Source organism: Somniosus microcephalus, chromosome 15 (genome assembly GCF_052327205.1).
Source record: "Somniosus microcephalus isolate GS21.2 chromosome 15, FLI_Smic_1.0, whole genome shotgun sequence".
Lineage (NCBI taxonomy): Eukaryota > Metazoa > Chordata > Chondrichthyes > Squaliformes > Somniosidae > Somniosus > Somniosus microcephalus.
This window is the reverse complement of record NC_141001.1, coordinates 12,344,016-12,371,966: the sequence shown is the minus strand read 5'-3', so window position 1 is coordinate 12,371,966 and position 27,951 is coordinate 12,344,016. Positions and strand designations below refer to the sequence as shown.

The 27,951-nt window shown below is 48.4% G+C and overlaps 1 protein-coding gene and 1 long non-coding RNA gene across 2 annotated transcripts in view; one reads left to right on the top strand and one right to left on the bottom strand.

The window, feature by feature from the left end:
* LOC147106545 (mucin-2-like) overlaps positions 1–27,201 on the top strand; it is a 94,622-nt gene extending 67,421 nt beyond the window's left edge. Inside the window, 6 exon segments of the mRNA XM_086008475.1 lie at positions 4,202–4,441; positions 14,716–14,872; positions 16,018–16,146; positions 17,137–17,284; positions 23,737–23,751; positions 24,814–27,201. Of these exon segments, the coding sequence (XP_085864601.1) occupies positions 4,202–4,441; positions 14,716–14,872; positions 16,018–16,146; positions 17,137–17,284; positions 23,737–23,751; positions 24,814–27,064 (2,940 nt within the window). The 3' untranslated portion in view covers positions 27,065–27,201.
* Positions 43–3,844, bottom strand: LOC147106546 (uncharacterized). Its single transcript, XR_015080948.1, has 3 exons — positions 3,658–3,844; positions 1,971–2,322; positions 43–445 (listed from the first exon to the last, which is right to left on the bottom strand). It is a non-coding gene; the product is annotated as an uncharacterized LOC147106546 (long non-coding RNA).
* Positions 27,202–27,951: the final 750 nt, after the last annotated feature.

Here is a 27,951-nt window from a genome sequence, read left to right as displayed (position 1 = left end):
ACCTACACGTGCGTTACATCAAAAGAAAGCTTACGATTCCAGAACGGTCATAAGCGTATTTATGTTTCGGCGAGACAAAAATTGCACCCGCGGTATCCAAAAAACGTTCAGAATTCCGCTCATTATCCACTCATTATTCAAAATTCCGCTCATTACCCGCTCATTAGCATCGAGTGACATCGAGGTCGACCAATTGTACAGTCGAGCGACCCGACGGTCGACCAATCGCTGCGTCACGGGGGCGGGTTCGTCGCGCGTGCGGGCGGGCCCTCCTAGAGTCAAGTGACAGGACGATTGACCAATCCTACGCTTCAGTGACATGACGGTTGACCAATCGGTGCGTGTGTGGGTGGGCCTTATCCTTCTGAACCGAGGTGCGTGGCCGCCATCTTGATTCCAAACTGTTCATTTCTTTTTCCCACTTTCTGCGTGTTTCTTTTCAAATCTACATTTCCAGCAAAAAAAAATTGCTTTTATTAAATTGTTTTAAAAAAAAGTTAATTCATTTGTAAATATTTTCTCTACCCTGATTCTTTTTCCAACCTTTCCCCGTTTTTGTAAGGCCTCAAAGCCTGGGCCTCTCCTGCCCAGCCACGCCCGAGCTAGGTAATTGTCCCATGGCTTGTGGTAAGCTCCTCGCCCCCCCCCAGTCTCCCCCGTCACGTTACCCGGGGCAACGGCGTCGGCCGCGAGGGACACGGCCCGTGTCCCTCGCGGCCGACGCCGTTGCCCCGGGTAACGTGACGGGGGAGACAGGGGGGGGGGCGAGGAGCTACCGAGCGGAAGCCAGGGTGGGGGACAATTACCTAGCTCGGCGGTCTGAGGGCTAGGGGGGGGCGGTGCTCCCGGGAGAGCGGAGCTCGGGAGTGTGGGGCGGGGCGGCCGGGGCTCGGGAGGGCGGGGAAGTGTTACCCCGGCAACCGGGCCTGGCCGTCTCTCACAGCCTCAAGCCGGCTCACGCCTGTTCCCGGGGCTTGGCTCCATTTGCGCCCGCGGGCCACTCGCCCTCTCTCTCTCCTTCCCTCTGTGTCTCTCTCTCCTCCCCCCCTCCCCACCTTCTCTCCCCCCACCTTCTCTCCCCCCTCCCCCGCTTCTCTCCCCCCTCACCCCCTTCTCTCCCCCCTTCTGTCCCCCCCTCCCCTTCTCTCCCCCCACTCCCCCCTTCTCTCCCTCCACCCCCTTCTCTCCCCCCTCCCCCCTCCCCCCTTCTCTCCCCCCCACTCCCCCCTTCTCTCCCTCCCCCTCTCCCCCCTCCTCCCCCTCCCCCCTCCCAGTCATTCTCTCTCTTCCCCCCAGTCGCTCTCTCTCTTCCCGCCAGTCGCTCTCTCTCTTCCCCCCAGTCGCTCTCTCTCTTCCCCCCAGTCGCTCTCTCTCTTCCCCCCAGTCGCTCTCTCTCTTCCCCCCAGTCGCTCGCTCTCTTCCCCCCAGTCGCTCTCTCTCTTCCCCCCAGTCGCTCTCTCTCTTCCCCCAGTCGCTCGCTCTCTTCCCCCCAGTCGCTCTCTCTCTTCCCCCCAGTCGCTCTCTCTCTTCCCCCCAGTCGCTCTCTCTCTTCCCCCCAGTCGCTCTCTCTCTTCCCCCCAGTCGCTCGCTCTCTTCCCCCCAGTCGCTCGCTCTCTTCCCCCCAGTCGCTCTCTCTCTTCCCCCAGTCACCCTCTCTTCCCCCAGTCGCTCTCTTCCCCCCAGTCGCTCTCTCTCTTCCCCCCAGTCGCTCTCTCTCTTCCCTCCCAGTCACTCTCTCTCTTCCCCCCAGTCACTCTCTGTCTCTCTTCCAACAACAACATGCCCTCAAAAAAGCCTCGGCACCGCCGGGCACTCCAGCTAGTATATATAAAGCAGTATGTCTCTCTGTCTGTCTCTCTGTCTGTCTCTCTGTCTGTCTGGCTATACAATCAAAAGTTATAGAGCATAGCTACACATATGTTATATCAAAAGAAAGCTTATTATTCGGGGACTCTCATAGGCGTATTTACTTTTTGGTCGGACAAAAATTGTGCCGACGGTATCCAAAAAACTTTCAAAATACCGCCCATTATCCGCTCATTAGCATCGAGTGACGTGAAGGTTGACCAATCGTACAGTCGAGCGACCCGACGGTCGACCAATCGCTGCGTCACGGGGGCGGGTTCATTGCGTGTGTGGGCAGGCCATCCTAGAGTCGAGTGACGTGACGATTGACCAATCCTACAGTTCAGTGACCTGATGGTTGACCAATCGGTGCGTGTGTGGGCGGGCCTAATGCTTCTGAGTTGAGGTGAGTGGCCACCATCTTGGTTCCAAACTCTTCATTTCTTTTTCCCACTTTCTGCGTGTTTCTTTTCAAATCTAGATTTCCAGCAAAAAAAAAAGTTGCTTTTAAAACACAAATTGTTTTTAAAAAAAGTTAATTAATTTGTAAATCTTTTCTCTAACCTCTATAATTTTCCTACCTTTCACCGTTTTTGCAGGCAGGCCTCGAAGCCTGGGCCTCTGTTGACCAGCCACGCCCGAGCTACGCACCTCCCGTCCCGCTCAACAAGTGGCCCGCGATCGCCGCCTGCTTTCTAAAGGCTGGCGGCGCGGGACTGAGGCGAGCGTAGCCATTGCCGCCATCTTAGTAAAGGCGGGTGGGGCGGGAGTCAGCGCGCGCGTCAACGTCGGCCCGGAGCGCGAGTGAATCGGCGGTCTTGAAGCCGGTTCGGGCGGGGGGCGGGGCTCGGGAGGGCGGGAAGCGGGGGGAAGGGTTACCCCAGCAACCGGGCCCGGCCCTCTCTCACAACCTCAGGCCGGCTCACGCCTGTTCCCAGGGCTTGGCTCCAGCGCAGACCCAGCCGCAATCGGCGGTCTTGAAGCCGGCTCGGGAGGGCGGGGCTCGGGAGGGCGGAGAGTGGGGCTCGGGAGGGTGGGAGGCGGGTCTCGGGAAGGGGGGGAAGGGTTACCCCGGCAACCGGGCCCGGCCATCTCTCACAGCCTCAAGCCGGGTCCAACACTAATAAATACTGATGGGTATAACCAATCCTTATCATCTCATGGTCATCAACTGCTTTGGGTTGATAAGTGGCAAGTTACATTTGTGCCACACAAATGTCAAGCAATGACCATCTCCACCAAGAGAGAGCCTAACCATCTCCCCTTGACATTCAATGGCATTACCACTGCCGAGTCCCCCATCATCAACATCCTGGGGGTTACCATTGACCAGCAACTAGCCATATAAATGCTGTGGCTACTAAAGCAGGTCAAAGTCTAGGGGGGGGGATATTGGGATGCTTTGCACCTCCCGATAGCACCCCCGGCACAAGTCAGATGTGTGTTGGAATATTCTCCACTTGCCTGGATGGGTACAGCTGCAGCAGCACTGAAGAAGCTCGACATCATCCAAGACTAAGCAACCCACTTGATCAGCAGCTTATCCATTAGTCTAAACATCTAACCCCTCTGTCACAGGCATACTGTGGCTGCATTGTGTATTATGTACAGGGTACACTGCAGCAACTCGCCAAGGATTCTTCAGCAACACCTCCCAAACCCACAACTGCCACCACCTAGAAGGACAAGGGCAGCAGGTGCATGGGAACACCATCACTTCCAAGTTCCCCTCCAAGTCACACACCAACCTGACTTGGCAATATTGTGCATTTCCTTCAAAGGTTACTGGGTCAAAATCCTGTAAGTTCTTACCTAACAGCATTGTGGGAGCACCTTCACAACATGGACTGCAGCAGTTCAAGCACCACCACCTTCTCAATGCAACTTGGGATGGGCAATAAATGCCAACTTCGACAGCAATGTCCATATCCTGAGCATGAATATTTTTTAAAAGTTAGAACAAAATACTACAAGTAGTAAAGAGAATATGGAGCTCAAAACACTATTCACTTATTCAAACAATGTAACTTTTTATCACTGAAAAAGCACAAGCAGTACCAAAGTGTAACCATTTTTATGGGTCTGTTAAAGGGACATTGTTTGTCGAAAAATGGAATTTGCAAACTTTTTTGATTTGCTGGTAAATGAATGATGCACTGATGTAAATTACTGCATCACTTGTGCATGATGTCTTTGGAATGATATGGCACGCAGTTGTATATTCCACCACCACCACCACAATATTTTTTTCTGAAATCGCCTTTAAATGAAAAATTTAAAAAGAGAGAACGAAAGCAAGTCTAATAACTTTCCATATTTTCAGTATAATAATTGTCACCTTTATTGGATATTACAGGGTACCATCTGTGGATTGTGTGGCAATTATGATGGCAATGCACACAATGATTTTACCACAAGAAGCCAATTGGTGGTTGTAAACATGGAGGAGTTTGGAAACAGCTGGAAGGTGTCTCCTACCTGTGCAAATGTAAAGAAAAATGAAGACCCTTGCTCAATTAACGTTCATCGAGATGCGTGGGCTCAGAAACAGTGCAGCATCATCAAGAGTGAGACATTCAAAGCGTGTAATTCTCAGGTACAGCGTTGTGCACCCAAGTGTTTCATGTGTCTTTTCACCACATTATATAAATAATCTTCAAACAATTGTGTACATGAGCAACAATGGTTTCCATCTTCCAATGTGCAGATGCAAATGCACCACCGAAAACTTCTAACAATTGCCAAGAGCAAAATATTTTTTCAATGCAAAAGGACAAAATCTCCTTAACTTTCTAGTGACAACTGAGAAGTAAAAAAATGGAAAAATCCCAGAATCCTTTTACTATTTACATCGTAACAGTGCAGCAAATTCTCCTTGAGGAATTTGATTTATCCATATTTAGAATTCATGAGCTTTTCCTTTGCCCCCTCTCCATTGCAGTTTGCTGAAAGGAAACTTGTAGATGCTCTTGGTTTTGTGAAGTTGTATTTTCAGTCTGCCAGGAGTCTGGAAGAATTTAAGGAACTGAGAGCATCGTGAAAACTAATTACAGGAAACTCTTTTTTATCCGGCACCGACGGGACCGGTGTGGTGCCGGTTTATCCAAAAGTCCGGATTACAGAGAGGTATAGTAAAAGGTACGAGAGCCCCGTACACAGCAACATATCCAGGCTTCCCTGTTGCTTAGCAACAGGTGCAGGAACCCTGGCCACAAGATCCAGGCGTCCCTGTTGCTTAGCAACAGGTGCAGGAACCCCAGTTACACGGCCACAGATCCAGGAACGGCCACTAATATGAAGTAAAACTTATCTGAACCTACTCCTGAATTTTGCCGGTTAACAGAGATTTCCGGTTATTTAGGTGCCAGTAAATCGAGAATTTCCTGTACTTCCAAAAGTATCAGAATATGAAGTGCACATAGAACATAATGGTTGCTGGATGATTTGCACCAGGGCAGAGATGCCCTGCTCCAACGAATTCCAGCCCAATATTCTTTATATGTAGAAAAATCTGGGAGACAACCTTTTTGTTTAAAGTACTCTTTTTATAGAAAATGCTAAATTAACTTTAAGTTTGCTTGTTGAAAATGTCAATTTTCCTGTCGGCAGCAAACCCTCCTTGCGTGGCCAATGCATCAATTATAGGGAATATCCTGGGGCAGCTTCATTGCAAACAGTGGAAGGTGCAACCTTAAACTATAATGTGGCTTCCCAGGATCAGGTGATTCTGGAGAGGCCCTCAGGTTAGTTTCAAGTTACTTCACCTTCCCACTCCGGGCACCTGGGACATTCCCTGCGATTGGAAGTACTAGAGCTACTTGGCAGGGAGGGATATGGTACCTCAGGGACTCCATGATGATAAGAAAATTAACAATTTCAAAAAAACAAATTAAATTTAAGGTGAGTTGCTTTTCCATTATGAAAAGGAGAATATTTTACATAAAAAGTACGCCCATAGACTTTCCTTTCACATGAAGCAATGCAAGTCCAATTGACCTTGTAAGTAATACTATATAGTATGTTCCTGAAGATATGAATAAGAAGCACAAGGTATGAATACATGTAGAAACTGGGCAGGTAAAAAACAAAGGGGTTACTTACCTGCTCAGATCCTGACCAATTCTGATTTTAACCTGCAGGGTTTTGCAGGTAGATCATCTGTCTGCTAAAGAAGGTGGGAGCCTCATAAATGTATGCAAATCTAACTCCTACTACATCAATAGAAATCTGGAGCCTCAGTGGAAGGGTTTCCAACCCTCCTGCTTTTGGTGAGAATCTCCCGAAATCAGCGATTCCTCTCCCGAGCGCTGCCTCCAGCAGCCCAGGACATCAGCACTTTACGTTTCCTGTCGCAGTGCGCTCCCTGCTCCATGTGGTTAGCCCCGGCTGCTGCTTGGAGAAGCCTTCCGCTCGATGACATCACCTGACCATCACCACAGAGAGCCCTGACAGGCTGGTGTGCAGTCGGGAGGGGGCTGGGAAGTCTAGAATGGGGGGCTTGGGAATCGGGGAGGCTCGAGAATGGAGGGGGAGAGATGGTGAATGGGGGCTTGGGGCGAGAGTAAGAGACGAGGGATTGGAGGCTCGGGGGGAGAGAGATAGGGAATGGGGGCTTGGGGTGAAAGCGGGAGCCTGGGGAATGAGGACTGGGGGAGAGAGATAGAGACTGGGGAATGGGGGCTTGGGGCGAGAGTAAGAGACGAGGGATTGGGGGCTCGGGAGGGAGAGAGATAGGGAATGGGGCTTGGGGCGAGAGTAAGAGATGAGGGATTGGGGGCTCGGGAGGGAGAGAGATAGGGAATGGGGGCTTGGGGCGAGAGTAAGAGATGAGGGATTGGGGGCTCGGGGGGGAGAGAGATAGGGAATGGGGGCTTGGGGTGAGAGTAGAAGACTAGGGAATGGGGGCTTGGGGGGAGAGATAGAGACTGGCGTATGGGGATCAGAGGATGTGATGTTGGGGACTGGGGTGTGGGGAAGTGAAGGAGACTGGGGATCGGGGATTGGGGCTCAAGTTGGAGGGGCGGAGAATGGGGTTGGGAGTGGGTGTGGGAACCAGCATTTCCTGCAGATCCAGGAACAGCAGTGATGTGAAAGCTGGGGACCCGGGTAAATAGTGAAATATTGTTTCCGCTGGTGGGTGAATGGGGAACGAGTGAACCGAAACCTAGGATTCACACTAGGAATTACTGAGGGGGAAGTGTAAAGTCTGTGGGTTGTGCAGTTAATAAATACACAGACTTCAGAAGTAACAAACAAACAGGTCTTTACTATTCGAGGGTCCGGGCGAATCTGCCCCAGCAATCCTGCCACAACACTTATATACTGGTGTGGTCACTATCGGTATTACAGTATACAGAAGCCAAACAAATAGTGCCACACCTAAAGTAGTTCTCTTAAAGGTGAACGGTTACATTCAATAGTTCCCTTAAAGGTAGACGGGTACATACACTACAATCCTCCCTTTTTAGCTTATTACTTACAGAGTCCCCGTTAAACATACATATCTTCAACTTCCTATAAAACAAATTACAGATATAATCTCGGTGGAGTCAATGTCATATAAAACAATTTACAGATATAATCTCGGTGGAAACAGCTCACAGGTTCAGTCTCTGCGGAAACAGTTCATAGATTCAGTCTCTGATCTTGACTCATTCCGAACAACGTTTCTTTGGTGCAGCCGGTTCACCTGGCTAGCGTGACTCCTCCATAGCCTTTTTCTTGACGTAACAGCTTGAACTTTCGTCCTGTTGAACCAGCAGTGCGGACTTTTACAACCAACTGGCTGTCTTGACATTTTACAGTTTTTCAACTAATTTAGCTCCTTTCGTAATGTCCCGCCTGGGATGGTAGAAGTGCTAATGTTTTAGACAGTTATTATCTTCTGCTTCTAATTTTTCTTTTCTGCCTTTTTGAAACTCTCGGAGCTCCTTTCTCGGCTGCCAGCTGTAGCGCCACCAACTCTCTATGTTCCTTAGACCTTAAGTGCTTCATCCGGATTTCAGCACTTTGGGAGTTTTCATCACAAGCTGGGCAGACCACATCCTCGTAATATTCAGTGTCACTCAACAGGTCATGGTAATATTCGGGTCCGTCCTGAGTTAGGCCCGCGAGAGAGCCTTCTTCTTCCTCCTCACCCGTCTGGACGTTAGCTGACGGTGGTTCCTTCCTTAGACATCTTTCTTGAAAAGACTTCTTCATGCATTCATATTCATCCCGCTCTTCCTGGGTTATCTGCCATTCCTTCACGACGGACCTCATTTGTGAGTTCAATACCTTCCCTTCCATCGGGAATTGCGTTATCAGGCTATTTAAACCTTCTACTGAAGTAACGGGTTCCACATTCTTCTGTTCCCCTTGACGTGATTCAACGTACTTTTGGCATCCTTGTAAAATTTGTGTTGCCATCTCAGCTATCTCCGTGACTTTTGAGAGCTCCGAACTCGTTCCCCCTGAAGATTGAAGCTCATGTTCAGATTGTTCCCCTTGCAGAGTCTTGTCCTTCAGCATATGAAGGAGTTAGCTGACCGTTAACTCTTCCCTGGGAACACGGTGGATCAGAGTCTTCTCCATTTCATCCACCTCTTTCTCCAATACTTCCACCTTACGTTCCTCTTGAACTTTGGCTTTCAGCGCTCGGAAAAGTTGCGCCCTGATGCTCTCTAGTTCATGTTCAGGGACCATTCTTACAGTCGCTGAGTTTCTTACAGTTTCCTTTTCGTCCACTGAAAGGATTCCCAGTTGAATCTGTTCTTCAAGTTGTTGAACCTCGGTCATTGCCGCCTCATATTTGTCTTGGGTGTCCTTCAATGTTTTTATGAGTTCTTGGACATCCTGTCTTTCATGCTCTGCCATGTTTTTCACCTCTAATTTCTCATCAATGGATGGAACTTCTACCGATGAGTCTGTCTTGGCCTTGAGCTCATCAAGAATTTCCTGCAGCCTTTGGACTTCTTGCTCATATTCAACCTTTAGTTGTTCATATGCTTCTACTGAAACTAGCTTTTCGGAGGCTGCCGAGTTAACCCCCTCCAGAATTGTAGCCTGGGCCTGTTCATACTGTTCTTTCAACTTCTCACACTCTGCTTGTAAGGAGTCGTAGAGAAGAACTGGAATAAAATCCTGGCTTCCTGAAGATTCCTCTTCCTTTGGTTCGTTCTGTAAATATTCTAGTTCCTGAACAGCATCAGGGGAATGTGATTGGTATTTGACCACGATGGCTCTATGGTCGCTCTCTGCTTGAGCTAGCTGTCTCTGTTGTCTTTCCAGGTTCTCCCATTCGGTGTCCCAGAACTTTTCCATATTTTTCATCTCTTGTACGAGACGGTCACTCAACTGTTCTACTTGTTGTCGTACTTTGACATAAGTTTGCGTCCGAGCTCGGTGTTCTTCCGTCGTGGATGAATCCTTTGCTTGAACAGGCTCAGAATTCTCTGTCAACCTGGAGTTCTGCTCTGCAGCTTTATTCTTCTTGGTACCATAAGTCCTTCTGCATGTCTTCATTTTCTTCCCCATCGTCGGCAAGTCCCTTTTAGCCTTGTCTTCCATATTCGACTTGGTCTTATCATCATCCCTTTCAGAATCTGAGCTAATAGCTTGCACTGAGTCCTCCCTCATTATGGCTTTTAGGTAATGCCATTCCATGTCTATTTTCTTAATCCACTCCCGTCCTAGAAGTGGTGGTCCTCCCTCAGGTAATACGTACAAGTTCATTCTTGGGTGTTCCTTACCCCTATCTCTCACCTTGACTCTTATTTTCCCCACGGGGTATACGTTATGCCCCGTGTATGTCTGTAATACGAACTTGGTATTTCTTAAAGGTATGTGAGAGAATAGCCGGTGGTAGTCCCTTCGGTTGATGACTGATAGAGCTGATCCAGTGTCCAGCTCCATTCTTACTTGGACTCCAGCTATTTTTAGTATGACCCAGATGGTCTGTAGATCCGTTTCTTTACCCACATTGTGGATTCTCAGACTACCCAGCTGCTGGTTGTTTGGGTCTGAGTCTGAATTCTGTTCGTCTGAACTCTTCTCAGCCACCTTGTGTACCTTGTTGTACTTTTCTTGTGGTGGCTTCCTTTGATTGTTGGTCTTTTTCCCGGACCGGCATACCTTCGCGATGTGACCCAGTTTGCCACATTTCCTACACTCTTGGTTCTTAAACCAGCATTGATTCTGGTCATGCGTTGTCTTCCCACAATGGCAGCATTTTGTTGTGCTTGAAGTAATTTGGTCCACCCCGAGTGCCGCCGCCTTTAGTTGCATTTCCGCCGTTCCTTTCGCTGCGGCTTCATGCGATGCAGCTATAAGGACAGCCCTGTCCAGTGTGAGGTCGTTCTCTTCCAGTAGTCGCTTCTGCGTCCCTTCTTTGGACAATCCGCATACGAACTTGTCCCGCAGTGCCTCTGTCAGATTCCCTCCGAACTGGCAGTATTTCGCTAGCCTACGCAGTTCGACCAAGTATTCCGTGTTGCTTTCGTCTTTCCTCTGCGTTCTTGCATAGAATTTGAATCGTTCAGCCAGCATCAACGGTGTGGGGTTCAAGTGGTCCTTCAGCACAGCCACAATCTCTTCGAAGGTCTGATCCGCTGGTTTATTTGGTGCTATTAGATGCTTCAAGAGCCCGTATGTTTTTGCCCCCATCGAGTTTAGCAATGTTATCGCCTTGTCGTCTTCCTCTATTTTGTTGGCTTCGCAATAGATCTCTATGTGTTCCACGTACGTGGCCCAGTCTTCTATTTCAGAATTAAAGTTGTTAATATTCCCTCGCTTAGGCATCTTTCTTCCCTTGGGAGCAGCACCAGTATTTCTTTAAGTATTCTTATTTATTTGTTTATTTCTAAGATGGCGGTTTTCCTGCGAAATCGGCGGTTTCCCGCTCTTTCCTTCTCTCCCCGCCCACTTCAATGGCGGTATGTCAGTTAAGATGGCGGTTTTCCCGTGAAAATGGCAGTTTCCCGCTCTTCCTTTCTCGCCCCTCCCACTTCAATGGCGGTTTCCCGCTTCTGGCGTCTTCTCCGCCTAATGGCGGCTTCCCGCGTTTCTTCCCGGTGGGAGGGGTACGCTTCCCCCACAGCGGACAGGTTCAGCCGTTGGCTGGCTTCCGCACAGCTCCCCTTACTCGGCTCTGTCTTTTCCTCCCGCCCGCACGGCTCTACCGGCGCTGGGTACACCCCGTTAACGGAGGACAGTTCAGCCGCTGGACTGGCTCTCGCGCAGCCTCTCTCTCCGTACCCGGCTCTGTCGCTCTCTCTCCCGCACGTTCGGTGCTACCGGCCCTGGGTACCCCGTTGGTGGAGAACAGTTCAGCCGCTGGACTGGCTCTCGCACAGTCTCTCTCCCCTTGCTCGGCTCTGTCTCTCCCTCTCCGGCACGATTGGTTCTACCGGCTCTGGGTACCCCGTTGGTGGAGGACAGCTCAGCCGCTGGACTGGCTCTCGCGCAGTCTCTCTCCCCTTGCTCGGCTCTGTCTCTCTCTCCCACCCGCACGGTTCCTGTTCGCCTCCCAGCCCTCTCGCAGACTGGTGTTTCCCTCCCCGGCTGCGGCTGGATGTCTCTTCCCGCGCCTACTCGCAGTCTCAGCGCTTCGTGGCTGCGGTCGCTGCCCGGTTTTCCCGCCGATCGAGGTCCGACTGTCTCACGACGCCATTGGACCTGACTTTCTGACCGGCTCCGTTCCCCCCTCGACCGTGGTCGAGTGCACAGCCCTTATCCTCCGGATATTCTCTACACCTTCCCCTACTCACAGTCTCTGCGGCCGCCTTGTTTCCAGCTGATCGGCTCACTCCGCACCGTGGTAGAAGGGTAGTCAGTGCCTGTTGCAGATGGAAGCTTTTGTTGCTAAAGTCTTCCTCCTTCCTCCTGCTGCAGCCTCGTGTTTTCTTTCAGCAGCACGCCGAGGGCGGTTGCCTCTCTTCGACGCTCTTCGTTGCTTTGGTAGTCTTGCCGCAGGGTACGATCGGACTCGTCGCCACTGTAAAGTCTGTGGGTTGTGCAGTTAATAAATACACAGACTTCAGAAGTAACAAACAAACAGGTCTTTACTATTCGAGGGTCCGGGCGAATCTGCCCCAGCAATCCTGCCACAACACTTATATACTGGTGTGGTCACTATCGGTATTACAGTATACAGAAGCCAAACAAATAGTGCCACACCTAAAGTAGTTCTCTTAAAGGTGAACGGTTACATTCAATAGTTCCCTTAAAGGTAGACGGGTACATACACTACAGGAAGGGAAGAGGAAGATCCTTGAACTGAGGACTATTATACTGTGGCTCCTTCACCAAAAGTGGCTATTGAGGTAGAGTAGAACATCATTTAAGAGAATGGGATAAATATTTGAAATTGAGGAATATAAAAGGACCTGGAGGAATGGGGTTGCAGGAGAGAGCTCCTCCTGTGCTGTAATTTCTATAATTCCACGAAAACTCTCCCGATATTGAGTCTGAGCTCAGGGAGTGGATTAGAATTGTTGGTGCTGAGCTGAGTTTGGGACGATCTGCCCTGTGAGAAGTGCCCCAAACACTGAGCCCGCTGCCCTTTGTGCGATCTCTCGGTTTGGTTCAGGTCGGTCTGTACCAGTCAGTTTTGACATGTGAAGTCCAAGTACAGATCAGCTCTGACTGAGGCTCCCAGTCCAGAGCTGTCACCTTCACATGGAACCGAAGTCCAAACCAGAGTCCAAGGAGATAGGGAGAGAGATCGAGCCTATTACAACTGGGGAGCCTGACCGCTCCTTGTGCTGTGCAGGGGGATTCTGGCTATGTCTTCAACAACAAAAACAAGTTGCATTTATATAGCGCCTTTAACATAGTAAAACGTCCCAAGGCGCTGCACAGGAGTATTTTAAGACAAAAAATTTGACACGGATCCATATAAGGATAAATTAGGGCAGGTGACCAAAAGCTTGGTCAAAGAGGTAGGCTTTAAGGAGCGTCTTAAAGGAGGAATGAGAGGGAGCGAGGTGGACAGGTTTAGGCAGGGAATTCGAGCTTAGGGCTGAGGCAACAGAAGGCACGGCCACCAAAGGTTGAGCGATTATAATCAGGGATCCTCAAGAGAGCAGAATTAGAGGAGCGCAGATATCTCGGGGGGTTGTGGAGCTGAAGGAGATTACTGAGATAGGAAGGGGCAAGGCCATGGAGGGATTTGAAAACAAGGATGAGAATTTTGAAATCGAGGCGCTGCTTAACCGGGAACCAATGTAGGTCAGCGAGCACAGGGGTGATGGGTGAACGGGACTTGGTGCGAGTTAGGTCACCGGCAGCCAAGTTTTGGATGACCTCAAGTTTACGTAGGGTGGAATGTGGGAGCCAGGAGTGCGTTGGAATAGTCAAGTCTAGAGGTAACAAAGGCATGGATGAGGGTTTCAACAGCGGATGAGCTGAGGCAAGGGCGGAGTCGGGCGATATTACGGAGGTATAAGTAGGCGGTCTTTATTATGCTGCGGTTATGTGGTCGGAAGCTCATTTCAGGGTCAAATATGACACCAAGGTTGCGAACAGTGTGGTTCAGCCTCAGACAGATGTTCAGGGTGAATATCAGCAGGTTATAGGATTAATACTAATTATAGATGGAATATTGGGGAATTACACCTATTACTACCAGTTAATTATAGACTATCAATGAGTTATTGTATTACTGTTGGTTATGAGGGGAATCTGAGTGTTACCAGCATTACTATTCATTAATTTCAGTGAGTTGCCGTTAGTTATTGGTGAAATCAAAGTTCTTCCCACCTTTGGTTTCCCCTCTTCCCCGCTCTCGATTTCCCCTCTGTGCCTGCTCATGGGTGGCTGCCTGGTTCTTGGAATTTCTAGCACAACAGCTGCTGGTGTGAAACTACGAGCAAAATTTCTCAACTACAGGGAACATAACCTTCATAAGGTAAATGCAATAACATTTGTAGATGTCCTATGATTGGATATCATGAGATCAGACATCACATGATCAGATGTCATGTGGTCAGAACACCATGTAATCAACCTCCAGGAATGCCTCAAACCAGAGTTGGCAGCCCTACTCTGTGAGGAAACTGCTGTGGCTTTTCCGCTCAGGAGAAGCAGGTGTACAGCTGGCCTGCAGATATTAGAGGCCGTTCAGATAAGTGATAAATCTTTCCTTTGTGGGACCAGGAGGGGTTGGAGTGCTCATCTGCTTCTTACAGGGAAATTCGTGTCTTTCCTAGCCCCACACCCCCCCTCCCCCCTTCAATACCCTCCTGAAACCTCCCCGCCAGTTACCTGTGACCCAGCAGGTGGCCAAGTGCCACCTGATCTTCATCTGCTGATAGCCACTCTGAGCCCTCTTCACACCCATTCTGGACGGAAATTGCTGTGGCCTCCCGCTGGTTCTGCTGGGCGAGTAATAAACTGCTCCTATGGTTTTCCATCGGAAGCTCGCTCTGTGTTAAAATACATTCCAATGGTTCAGACCCACAGAGGCCATGGTATTTGCTATCTGTGAGATGCATCAAATTTGGATTGAATAGCGCACGCACGCATATAAATTAATCAATTGCACAAGAGAGAAATTTTTCTCTCCTAGAAGGATTTACCTGGAGTTTTTTTGAGCTGCGAGAAGAGGCTAATCTGAGGAGAATCCATTGCAAATCCCAGGTGACCTTTTGGAAGAAATAGGCTGAGTGCCAGCAATGACCTTTTCATGGTGCATATTTTCTTCAATTCTAAGCACAGCCTGAGAAGCTGAGGAGAGAGCTGCAGCATTTTCATTCCTTCTCTTCAAAGACATACAATGTTAGCTATGTAGGTGCATCTATATGAATATGCAGGACTGTTTCACATCGATCAAGATATCCATCTATTTTTTTTTCATATGAGGTGCCAAATTTTTTCATGTTTACTTTTCAGATCAACCCAGCCCCATATTATGAGGCTTGTGTACGTGATGCATGTGCCTGTGACACTGGTGGAGATTGTGAATGTTTGTGTACAGCTGTAGCTGCCTACTCTTTGGCCTGCAGTTTGGTTGGGGTGTGCATTTCCTGGAGAAGTCCTGAAGTTTGTCGTGAGTAATATTCTGCTTTCATTCAGTTTTAAGCGAGGGAGGATAGTTAATGCCACTTCTTTCCATCCAGTCCCCCACCTCTCAGGGTTATTCGCCAAACCTCAGCTGAGAGGCTAGGCCCCTAAGGTTCTCCAGTCCTCGAGCAATACTAATCCTGAGTCAGTCACCAGAGGATATGCAAAGGGTGGTATCTTCCTCAGTTTTGCATCCCCGTCCTTGAGGAGATATCGAGCCACTGTGTTGCTTCCTCACAGGAGCATGAGATTGAGAACTCAGCAACAATTTGAACCTGCATCCTGCCATCTCCTCCATTGTCTTTGCATGCTAGTGTTCTTAATGTCTTGTGTACCACCTTCATTATCTTTTACAGTGTTTTAAGTGGGATTCAGAACATAGTTTCACACGAATGTTTTTATCAGAAGAAAAATAAAATGAAATAAAACTCCAGAACAATTTTATATTTTTCAGTTAGAATTTAAGAAACTCCTTTCATGGAACTTTGAACTGAGCCTCACTCAGTTTTAAACCACCTTATTAGAATCATCTGTTTTGCAATTTTGCTGCAAGTTACCAGTGAAATAGCTGTACATTTTCTGTGGATTTACTATCAATATAACTCCATCCTCAGCTAGGAGAAGACATTTAAGGGGTAGATTTTAAATAAAATAAAAGATGGGCAATCCACTCCGCCAGATTACCACCCAGGCAGGGGATCCACTCCACCAGAATAGCACCCAGGCGGGCGATCCACTCCGCCAGATTACCACCCAGGCAGGGGATCCACTCCACCAGAATAGCACCCAGGTGGGCGATCCACTCCACCAGATTACCGCCCAGGCAGGGGATCCACTCCACCAGAATAGCACCCAGGTGGGCGATCCACTCCACCAGATTACCACCCAGGCGGGGATCCACTCCACCAGAATAGCACCCAGGTGGGCGATCCACTCCACCAGATTACCGCCCAGGCAGGGGATCCACTCCACCAGAATAGCACCCAGGTGGGCGATCCACTCCACCAGATTACCGCCCAGGCAGGGGATCCACTCCACCAGATTACCGCCCAGGCAGTGAAGACGAGAATCTACCCCATGATTTTTGAATACCAAGGAGAAAAACTCATTCGATGCATTCTTTCTTTTCAGCTCTGTTTTGTGATTATTACAATCCTGATGATGAGTGCGAACAGCACTATGCACCTTGTGGGATCCCCTGTCTGAAAACCTGCCAAAATCCTAGTGGAGCATGCTCCAAAATTATCCCCAAGCTTGAAGGTAATATTTCTACTTGTTCATCAATATGGTAATATGATTTATTATTTTATTAAATGTTTATTTACTTGCTAAAATTACATAATTTCAGAAATATTTTGTTTGTTCTAGTTAAGTGAACACAATCCATTTCCATTTCACACAAAAGCTTTCTTACACAGTGAAATCTGAGGTGGACAAAACAGATTATACACTTTATTACGGACTTTAATTGTGAAAATCAAAATATGAACTGTTTCACACTGCCCTAAACAATTCATTGAAATAACAAGCAGCCCGCTTGATTGGCACTTCATCCACTAGCCTAAACATCCACCCCCTCCACCATCGATTTACCATGGTCGCAGTGTGTCCTATTCACAGGATGCACTGCAGCAACTTGCTAAGGCTTCTTCTGCAACATTTCCCAATCCCATGACCCACATCACCTAGAAGGACAAGGGCAGCAGGTTCATAGGAACACCATCACTTCCAAGTTCATTTTAAAGTCACACACTATCCTGATTTGTATGCAAATTGCCTTTTCTTAAGTGTCGCTGAGTCAAAACTCTGGAACTACCTAGCTTACAGCATTGTGAGAGCATCTTCACAACATGAACTGCAATGGTTCAAGAAGAAGGCCCACCATCACATTCTCAAGGGTAACCAGGGATGGGCAATAAATGGCAGCATTTCCAGTGATGTCCACATCCCGAGAATGAATTTTAAAAAACATAAACTACACAGCAGGTTACACCGACAATTAACAGGGTTAGATGTAGGGTGTCCATTGAACCTTAAGCTATGGCTAAATTACTCTATGATTAGGAATCAATAAATCTGGTGGAGATCAATGGGAAGTGTTCCTAAATCGGCACGACATGGGTTAGAGACAGAGCTAACTTCTCTCTACTCTATAAGTTTGAGCTGTTCACTTATCAAGAGTTCACTGATGTGGAGCTGACTGCTGTTAGAGAGTGAACAGTAATCTAATATCATTGTCACATCCCATAGGCTGCTACCCAGACTGTCCTGATGATAAGCCATTTTTGGATGAGGAAAGAATGCAATGTGTTGAACAGGGTGACTGTCCCTGTCATATTAATGGGAAACACTATGAGCCAGGCCAGACTGTGCCAAGCACTCAGAACTGTGAATCATGGTAGGTTTTACCATAAACATTCATGCATTTATTATTAACTAGCTGGAGTGCCCGGCGGTGCCGAGGGCTTTTTGAGGGCATGTTGTTGTTGGAAGAAAGAGAGAGAGAGAGAGACTGGGGGGAGAAGAGAGAGACTGGGGGGGAGAGAGAGACTGGGGGGGAGAGAGCGACTGGGGCGGAGAGAGAGAAAGAGAGAGAGACTGGGGGGAAGAGAGAGAGAGACTGGGGGGAAGAGAGAGAGAGAGAGACTGGTGGGAAGTGAGAGAGAGAGACGGGGAAGAGAGAGAGAGAGAGAGACTGGGGGAAGAGAGAGAGAGAGAGAGAGAGACTGGGGGGAGAGAGAGAGAGAGAGAGAGACTGGGGGGAGAGAGAGAGAGAGACTGGGGGGAGAGAGAGAGAGAGAGAGAGAGAGACTGGGGGGAGAAGAGAGAGACGGGGAGGAAGAGAGAGAGGGAGACTGGGGGAGAAGAGAGAGACGGGGGGAAGAGAGAGACTGGGGGGAAGAGAGAGAGAGAGAGACTGGGGGGGAGAGAGAGAGAGACTGGGGGAGAGAGAGAGAGAGAGACTGGGGGAGAGAGAGAGAGAGAGAGAGAGAGACTGGGGGGAGAAGAGAGAGACGGGGAGGAAGAGAGAGAGAGAGACTGGGGGGAGAAGAGAGAGACGGGGGGAAGAGAGTGAGAGAGACTGCTGGATTTAGTTCGGGATTAGCCTGGAGAGAGAGAGGGGGGGAAGGAGCGCCTCAGACCTGGCCCGATGGACCCCTGCGAAGGAAGGAAGGAAGGAAGAAGGCGAGCTCTCCCTCCCTCTCCCACCCCCTCACTCTTTCCCTCCCTTTCCACTCTCTCTCTCCCTCCCCCTCTCTCTCCCTGCCCCTCTCTCTCTCCCTGCCCCTGTCTCTCCCCTCTTTCTCACCCCCTCCCTCCCCTCTCCCTCTCTCTCCCTCTCCCCCTCTCCTCTCCCTCCCTCCCCCCTTTCTCTCTCCCTCCCCCTGTCTCTCCCTGGTCTCCTCTCTGTCCCTCCCTCCCCTCTCCCTCCCTCCCTAGCGCCTCAGGCCCGGACACTGAGCTGAGCCCCGGGACCGGGCCGAGGGGGGGAAAGGCCGAGTCCCCGGCCCTCGGCCGCAAATGGAGCTGAGCCCCGGGACCGGGCCGAGGGGGGGAAAGGCCGAGTCCCCGGCCCGCGGGCGCAAACGGAGCCGAGCCCAGGGACCGGGCCGACAGGGGGAAAGGCTGAGTCCCCGGCCATAAACGGAGCCGAGCCCCGGGACCGGGCCAAGGGGGGGAAAGGCCGAGTCCCCGGCCGGCGGGCGCAAACGGAGCCGAGCCCCGGGACCGGGCTGAGGGGGGGAAAGCCCGAGTTTCTGCCCACCAGCCTTTACCAAGATGGCGGTGGTGGCTACACTGGGCTCCGCCCCGCCCCGCCAGCCTTTACCAAGATGGCAGCGATCGCGGGCCGCGGGTTTGGAATCGGGCCAGTTGAGGGAAACTGATGCTGGGCAATGGGGAACTTTCCTCTTTCAGAATTCAGTATTAGCAGGAAGTGTTCCTAAATCAGCACAGCATGGGTTAGAGACAGAGCAAACTTTCCTCTACTCTACTTCAACAGTCTGTCTTTTCCTTCCACTGCTTGGTGTCTGTTTTCTCTTATGTGAAGCACCTTGGGATAATCATTATGTTAATGGTATTATTTAAATGCAAGTTCTTGTTGACAGTCCTCTAGGGTTGCCAACTCTGGTAGGAAGCATTCCTGGAGGTTCGATTACATGACATTCTGGCTACATGACGTGTGATCATATAATATCTGCAAATGTTATTGTATTTACCTTATAAAGGTTGGATCCCCTGTAGTTGAGTATTGTTGCTCGTTGTTTCGTGCAGCATCTGTTGTGATAGAAATTCCAAGAATCAGGAGGCTACCCGTGAGCAGGCGAAGAAGGAAAACTGAGGGCGGGGAAGAGGGTAAACCAAAGGTGGCGGGGACTTTGACTGGGTGGGAGCAATTCACTGCAATTGCACCAATAAATAATAGTAATACTAGTACAGGAAACTTTTTTATCCAGCACGACGGGACCGACGCGGTGTCGGTTCATCAAAAATTCTGGATAACCGACTGCTATAGTAAAAGATAGGGAGAGCTGACAGCTCTGTATAAAGCAACAAACCCTGTTGCTTAGCAACAAGTGTAGAACAATGGCCACAAGTTCCAAGCATCTCTGTAGCTTAGCAACAGCTGCAGCCACACCCTTGCACAGCAACAAATGGAGGAAGGCAAGTACAATATGAAGTAAAACCTACTCCTGAATTTTGCCGGTTAACCGAGGTTTCCGGTTATTTAGGTGCCGGTAAATCGAAAGTTTCCTGTAACACTCAGAATCTTTCATAACCACAGTAATACATTAACTTACTGATAGTCTATATGTAACTGGTAGTAATAGGTGTAATGCCCCGATATTCTACATGTTACTCATAGTAATCCTATAACCCACTGATAGTCACCCTGAAACTACAGCTGGAATTCTCCTGTACTACACAAGGTGTGGTCAGGCTCCCCAGTCGATGCTACTTTTAATAGGCCCGATCTCTCTATCATCTTGGACTCTGGTTTGTACTCAGGTTCACCATATTGCTGCTGCAGCTCTGGATTCTGCAGAAAATTATGGTCCTCAAGCCCCCCGTATTCCCCAATCTCCCTCTCTTCCCTCCCCACATTTGCCACAATCCCCCCGAAGATCAGTCCCCAGTATCCCTGTCTCCTCCAACCTTCCCATCTCCTGACCCCCATTCTGCAGTCTCCCTCTCTCCCTGACCACCCATCCCAACTGACATTCCCCAGTTTCCCTCTCTCTTCCGAGCCCCCATCGCCCAGTTCCTCTCTCCCCCAAGACCCATCACCATTCACCCTCTCCCGACCCCCTCCATTCCATACTCTCCCCCAAACCCCAATCCCCACTCCCCCTCTTCCCAGAACCGCCATCTCCATTCTCCCTCTCAACCTGATTCCCCAAGCTCCGACTCCCATTTCCGAGTCTTCCTTTCTCCTCTTGAGCCCCTATCCCCAACCCCTATCCCCCTTCTCTCCCTGACCCCCAAATGCACATTCCCCAATCTCCCTCTTTCCCGTGAGTCCCCATTCCCCAGTCTCCCTCTCTCCCCCGAACCCCTTTTAGCCTCTCTCACTCCCCATGACTCTCAACTATTGATTGTCCCCAGCACAACATCTGGTTTCGTTCTCTGCAGTGGTGGAACATGACTTCACTGATTAGGAAGTATCTCTGCTGCGGCAGCCGGTGATGTTACAGAGCGAGGAAGTGTTGCTGTTACGGTGGGAAATTTAAAACATAAAGTTCTCCTGGGGTGTGAGCAGCAATGCCCGGGAGATCTATGCCCCAATCCAGGAAATTGCTGGGTAATCCAGGAGGGTTGGCAAACCTACTGTTTTCTGGAGAGTGGGGATTATTATGTTGTGTAACAAATGGAGGGATTACAACAACATGCGTGGCCAAATCCTCAGCTATGATATATCAGCTATCAGAAAGAGTTTGTGATACAGCACATTATGAACAAAAAAGTCAGTACTGTATTGCATTGAGAGCTTTAATAGTTACTATATATCCTACAGCAATTTTACAGCCTGGAGTTTCCGCTCGGTTGTGCTGGGTTTTTTTTGGCGCAATTCACCCAAAATTGACCAAAGCAGCGCAGAAGATCGTAGAATTTTCAGCGCAAATTACATCCAGCGCAAATCGAATTTCCGCGATCTTTTGCACTGGTTTAAAAAACATTGTGCTAGAAGCTGGACCCGCCCACAAAACTGGCCACACCCCAGATCCAATTACTCACCATTGGGAGTTTCCTGTAATTGCGCACAAATGCGGGCCTTCGAGGAAGCTCTTAACATTAAGCTGGTTATTTTAGGCGCAAGGACACTAATGGGTTATGTTTTAAAAGCCTTTTAAGTTTAATTTTTTTTTCATTTAAAAAAAATTTACTAAGAAACTGAGTACTGCACACCACTATAACTAGGAAATGGTCCTGTATAGTTTTTTTTAAAGTATTTCTGAGTTATTTAAAATTGGATTACTCACAGGTAGTGAACCAGAGTCACTGATTAAAATGCTTATTTTTTGTGATAAACCCATTTTCAGCTGTATTAATCAAATCACACAAAGTTACCACTCTTAAATATATCAAGGAATATTTATTAAAGCAAATTTAAAAAAAAAATTATGTTCTAAAACGCTGCTCGACTATGCTGGTTTATGGCAGATTTTGTGTTTGCCAACATGCAAATATATTTGAGTGGAAACTTGAGGAAAAAAAACACTTCTCAAAACTAGCGTAATTTTGGGCACAATTTGAGCCTGAATTACCGATTGCACTCCAAGCAGGAACTCTACTCCATTATGTAGAAATCACACAATTGTGTAAAGTATAGATCTATGCAGCTGATTTTCCGACTACAATAAACTATGGAATGATGCTTTATATAAAATGTTAATTTTGGCAAACTCTGTGCTGGATGGAGTTGGTCAGTGCCCTCGGTTATTAACTAAAAGGTTACCAGTTCAAGGCCACCCAAAGATGTTCTTCATGGGCCAATAACCTGTTCTCATTCCATGCTTTCTTATATATCCATGATAATGTCACAATTTTAAACTATGGCAAGAGAAGTGAAGTCATTATAAAAAAACCTAGACCGATTTTATTGTATTTTATTAAACTAAAGTACTCCAAGAAGTATGAAAATAAGTAACCATAATATTGTGTTAATTTTTTTAGCAAGTGTATAAACAGCGAAGTACAGTGCACCTATGACAAATCGGGTAGGTTCATTCTACATAATGTATTCTTCTTGGATATTTTATTCATTTATGAATAAGCCATTTGATGGAATGTTGTTGATGTCTTTTTACTGATGATCAAAGTTTTCAAGATATTAAGGGGAACTGATTGGGTCGATAGAGAGAAACTGTTTCTGCTGGTTGGGGATTCTAGGACTAGGGGACATAGTCTAAAAATTAGAGCCAGACCTTTCAGGAGTGAAATTAGGAAACACTTCTACACACAAAGGATGGTAGAAGTTTGGAACTCTCTTCCATAAACCCAGTTGATGCTGGGTCAATTGTTAATTTTAAATCTGAGGTTGAATGGATTTCTGTTAACCAAAGATATTAAGGCATATGGGGCAAAGGCGGGTATATGGAGTTAGGTCACAGATCAGCCATAGTGGAAAAAGATCAAGGGGTTAAATGACCTACTGACTGTAAAAGCTTTTATAGATATGTGAAGAGAAAAAGATTGGTGAAGTCAAACGTAGGTCCCTTGCAGTCAGAATCAGGGGAATTTATAATGGGGAACAAAGAAATGGAAGACCAATTAAATACATACTTTGGTTCTGTCTTCGCAAAGGAGGACACAAATAGCCTCCCAGAGATGTCGGGGAACATAGGGTCTGATGAAGGGGAGGAACTGAAAGAAATCAGCATTTGTAAGGAAATGGTGTTAAGGAAATTGATGGGACTGAAGGCCGATAAATCCCCAGGGCCTGATAATCTACGTCCTAGGGCACTTAAGGAAGTGGCCCTAGAAATAGTAGATACATTGCTGATCATCTTCCAATATTCGATGGAATCTGGAACAGTACCCATGGATTGGAGGGTAGCTAATGTTACCCCACTATTCAAAAAAGGTGGTCGGGAGAAAACGGGGAATTACAGACCGGTAAGCCTGACATCGGTAGTGGGGAAAATGTTAGAGTCCATTATAAAAGATGTAATAGCAGAGCACTTGGAAACAGTGACATGATCAAACAAAGTCAACACGGATTTACAAAAGGTAAATCGTGCTTGACCAATCTACTGGAATTTTTTGAGGATGTAACTGGTAAAATAGATAAGGGAGAACCAGTGGATGTGGTATATTTGGACTTTCAGAAGGATTTCAATAAGGTCCCACATAAGAGATTAGCGTGTAAAGTTATGGCACATGGGATTGTGGGCAAGGTATTGACTTGGATAGAAAACTGGTTGGCAGACAGAAAGCAAAGAGTTGGAATAAACAGGTCTTTTTCCGAGTGGCAGGCAGTGACTAGTGGGGTACCGCAGGGATCAGTCCTTGGACCTCAGCTATTCACAATATATATTAATGATCTAGACAAGGGAACTAGATGTAATATCTCCAAATTTGCAGACGACACAAAGCTGGGTGGGCGTGTGTGCTGTGAGGAGGATGCCGAGAAACTACAGGATGATTTGGACAGGTTGGGTGATTGGGCAGAAGCATGGCAGATGCAATATAACTTGGATAAATGTGAGGTTATCCACTTTGGTGGCAAAAACAGGAAGGCAGATTATTATCTGAATGGCAATAGATTGGGAGAAGGGGAAGTGCAACGAGACCTGGGTGTCCTTGTGCACCAGTCGCTGAAGGTAAGCATGCAGGTGCAGCAGGCAGTTAAGAAGGCAAATGGTATGTTGGCCTTCGTAGCGAGAGGGTTCGAGTACAGGAACAAGGATGTCTTGCTGCAGTTGGACAGGGCCTTGGTGAGACCACATCTTGAGTATTGTGTGCAGTTTTGGTCACCTTATCTGAGGAAGGATGTTCTTGCCATGGAGGGAGTTCAGCGAAGATTCACCAGGCTGATACCTGGGATGGCAGGAATGATGTATGAGGAGAGATTGGGTTGATTGGGTTTGTACTCGCTGGAGCTTAGAAGAATGAGAGGGGATCTCATTGAAACTTATAAAATTCTGGCAGGACTGGACAGACTAGATGCAGGAAGGATGTTCCCGATGGTCAGGGAGTCCAGAACCAGGGGTCACAGCCTAAGGATAAGGGGTAGGCCATTTAGGACAGAAATGAGGAGGAATTTCTTCACCCAGAGAGTGGTGAACCTGTGGAATTCTCTACCACAAAGGGCAGTAGAGGCCAATTGATTAAATATATTCAAGAAGGAGTTGGATATATTTCTTAACGCTAAAGGGACCAAGGGGTATGGGGAGAAAGCAGGGACCGGGTACTGAATTTGGATGATCAGCCATGATCGCATTGAATGGCGGAGCAGGCTCGAGGGGCCGAATGGCCTACTCCTGCTCCTATCTTCTATGTTTCTATGTTTACTCTTGTTCCTATGTTGCTATGTCATTATTGTTATTTTACCTTGTCAGAGTGCACCTGCGTTTATGATGGTAAAACCTTCCATGAAGGTGATATTATCTACCATACAACGGATGGGATTGGAGGGTGCATCAAAGCAACCTGCAGTGTGAATGGCACAATAAGCAGAAAAGTCTACCCATGTACTCCTAAGACCTCCACAGTCCCCAGTACAACACTTACCTTCGAAACAACAACTCCAACTACGGCATCTAGTACTTCAACCTCGACCACAATGGAAAGTACATCAGAACGAAGTGAAACAACACCAACTACTTCCTCAGCAACAACAGTCAGCCCCACAACTACTATTTCAACAAAAATAGTCTCTGTCACTGCTACAACTACTGCTGAGACAGCAGCATTGCATACTAGCAAGGCAACAACAACCCCAACCACTACACCGAGCACAACAACCCCAACCACTGTACCGAGCACAACAACAACCCCAACCACTGTACCGAGCACAACAACAACCCCAACCACTACACCGAGCACAACAACAACCCCAACCACTGCACCGAGCACAACAACAACCCCAACCACTGCACCGAGCACAACAACAACCCCAACCACTGCACCGAGCACAACAACAACCCCAACCACTGCACCGAGCACAACAACAACCCCAACCACTACACCGAGCACAACAACAACCCCAACCACTGCACCGAGCACAACAACAACCCCAACCACTACACCGAGCACAACAACAACCCCAACCACTACACCGAGCACAACAACAACCCCAACCACTACACCGAGCACAACAACAACCCCAACCACTACACCGAGCACAACAACAACCCCAACCACTACACCGAGCACAACAACAACCCCAACCACTACACCGAGCACAACAACAACCCCAACCACTACACCGAGCACAACAACAACCCCAACCACTGCACCGAGCACAACAACAACCCCAACCACTACACCGAGCACAACAACAACCCCAACCACTACACCGAGCACAACAACAACCCCAACCACTACACCGAGCACAACAACCCCAACCACTACACCGAGCACAACAACAACCCCAACCACTACACCGAGCACAACAACAACCCCAACCACTGCACCGAGCACAACAACAACCCCAACCACTGCACCGAGCACAACAACAACCCCAACCACTGCACCGAGCACAACAACCCCAACCACTACACCGAGCACAACAACAACCCCAACCACTGCACCGAGCACAACAACAACCCCAACCACTGCACCGAGCACAACAACAACCCCAACCACTGCACCGAGCACAACAACCCCAACCACTACACCGAGCACAACAACAACTCCAACCACTGCACCGAGCACAACAACAACCCCAACCACTGCACCGAGCACAACAACAACCCCAACCACTACACCGAGCACAACAACAACCCCAACCACTACACCGAGCACAACAACAACCCCAACCACTACACCGAGCACAACAACAACCCCAACCACTGCACCGAGCACAACAACAACCCCAACCACTACACTGAGCACAAGAACAACCCCAACCACTGCACCGAGCACAACAACAACCCCAACCACTGCACCGAGCACAACAACAACCCCAACCACTGCACCGAGCACAACAACAACCCCAACCACTGCACCGAGCACAACAACAACCCCAACCACTGCACCGAGCACAACAACAACCCCAACCACTGCACCGAGCACAACAACAACCCCAACCACTACACCGAGCACAACAACAACCCCAACCACTACACCGAGCACAACAACAACTCCAACCACTACACCGAGCACAACAACAACTCCAACCACTACACCGAGCACAACAACAACCCCAACCACTGCACCGAGCACAACAACAACCCCAACCACTGCACCGAGCACAACAACAACCCCAACCACTGCACCGAGCACAACAACAACCCCAACCACTGCACCGAGCACAACAACAACCCCAACCACTGCACCGAGCACAACAACAACCCCAACCACTACACCGAGCACAACAACAACCCCAACCACTACACCGAGCACAACAACAACTCCAACCACTACACCGAGCACAACAACAACTCCAACCACTACACCGAGCACAACAACAACCCCAACCACTACACCGAGCACAACAACAACCCCAACCACTACACCGAGCACAACAACAACCCCAACCACTACACCGAGCACAACAACAACTCCAACCACTGCACCGAGCACAACAACAACCCCAACCACTACACCGAGCACAACAACAACCCCAACCACTACACCGAGCACAACAACAACCCCAACCACTACACCGAGCACAACAACAACCCCAACCACTACACCGAGCACAACAACAACCCCAACCACTACACCGAGCACAACAACAACCCCAACCACTACACCGAGCACAACAACAACCCCAACCATTACACCAAGCACAACAACAACCCCAACCACTGCACCGAGCACAACAACAACCCCAACCACTACACCGAGCACAACAACAACCCCAACCACTGCACCGAGCACAACAACAACTACTGAAGTGACATCAGAACGAAGTGAAACAACACCAACTACTTCCTTACCGGCAATAATTTGCTCATGCTTTGTAAGTGGGCAGATACTGTCACCTGGTAAGTGTGCTAATGATTAAAATTTGTTATATTAACTACTTTAAACAGGTGATTGAAAAATTTTCTTCATATTCATTCAGCTTATTTAGATAATTACTTCCTGACCCTTCCAAATGAATTGTGTTGTCCTCCTTTTCATCCATTTTGGATTGGTCTCTGTTATACAGTATTCCTCAGCCATTGAAGCTTTTTCTATGCTATGTCCCAGCCAATCTGGAATATATGCAAGAGTTCCCCAGATGAACCAACCACCATCTTTCATTCTCTATCTAGAACAGGGTGTGCCTCCCACATACATTGTGACAAAATATCAGAATCTTGCTTAGTGTGTTGCCCTATGCGGATGTCTACTCCTCAATTCTTTGCTCTCTGTTGAATTTGTCCACAGAAACAGAATCCATTGACAATGAGCAATGGTTAATGTGCTGACAGTGTACATTTCTGATACGCTGTCCAGCGTGTACTGCAGATTAGTAATACTGGTACTAGACTAGCAACCCAAGGTTGCCCCGCTCCCATCGCCCCTGCGCTCACTGGCCTACATTGGGTCCCAGTGCCTAAACACATCAAATTTAAAATTCTCTTCCTCCTGTTTAAATCCTTTCATGGCCTCACCCCGCCCTATCTGTGTAACTTCATCCAACCCTACAAACCTCCAGAAACTCTATGTTCCTCCAACTCTGGCCTCATGCATTCCCAACTCCCTTCATTCTACTATTGACAGCCACGCCTTGACCTGCCTGGGTCTTACTCTGGAATTATTTCCCTAAACAACTCCGCCTGTCCACCTCCCTCTACTTCTTTAAGACCCTCCTTAAAACCCATCTCTTTGACTAAGCTTTTAGTTGCCTTTCCTAATATCTCATTCTTTAACTTAGTGTCAACTTTTGTCTCATTACGCTTCTGT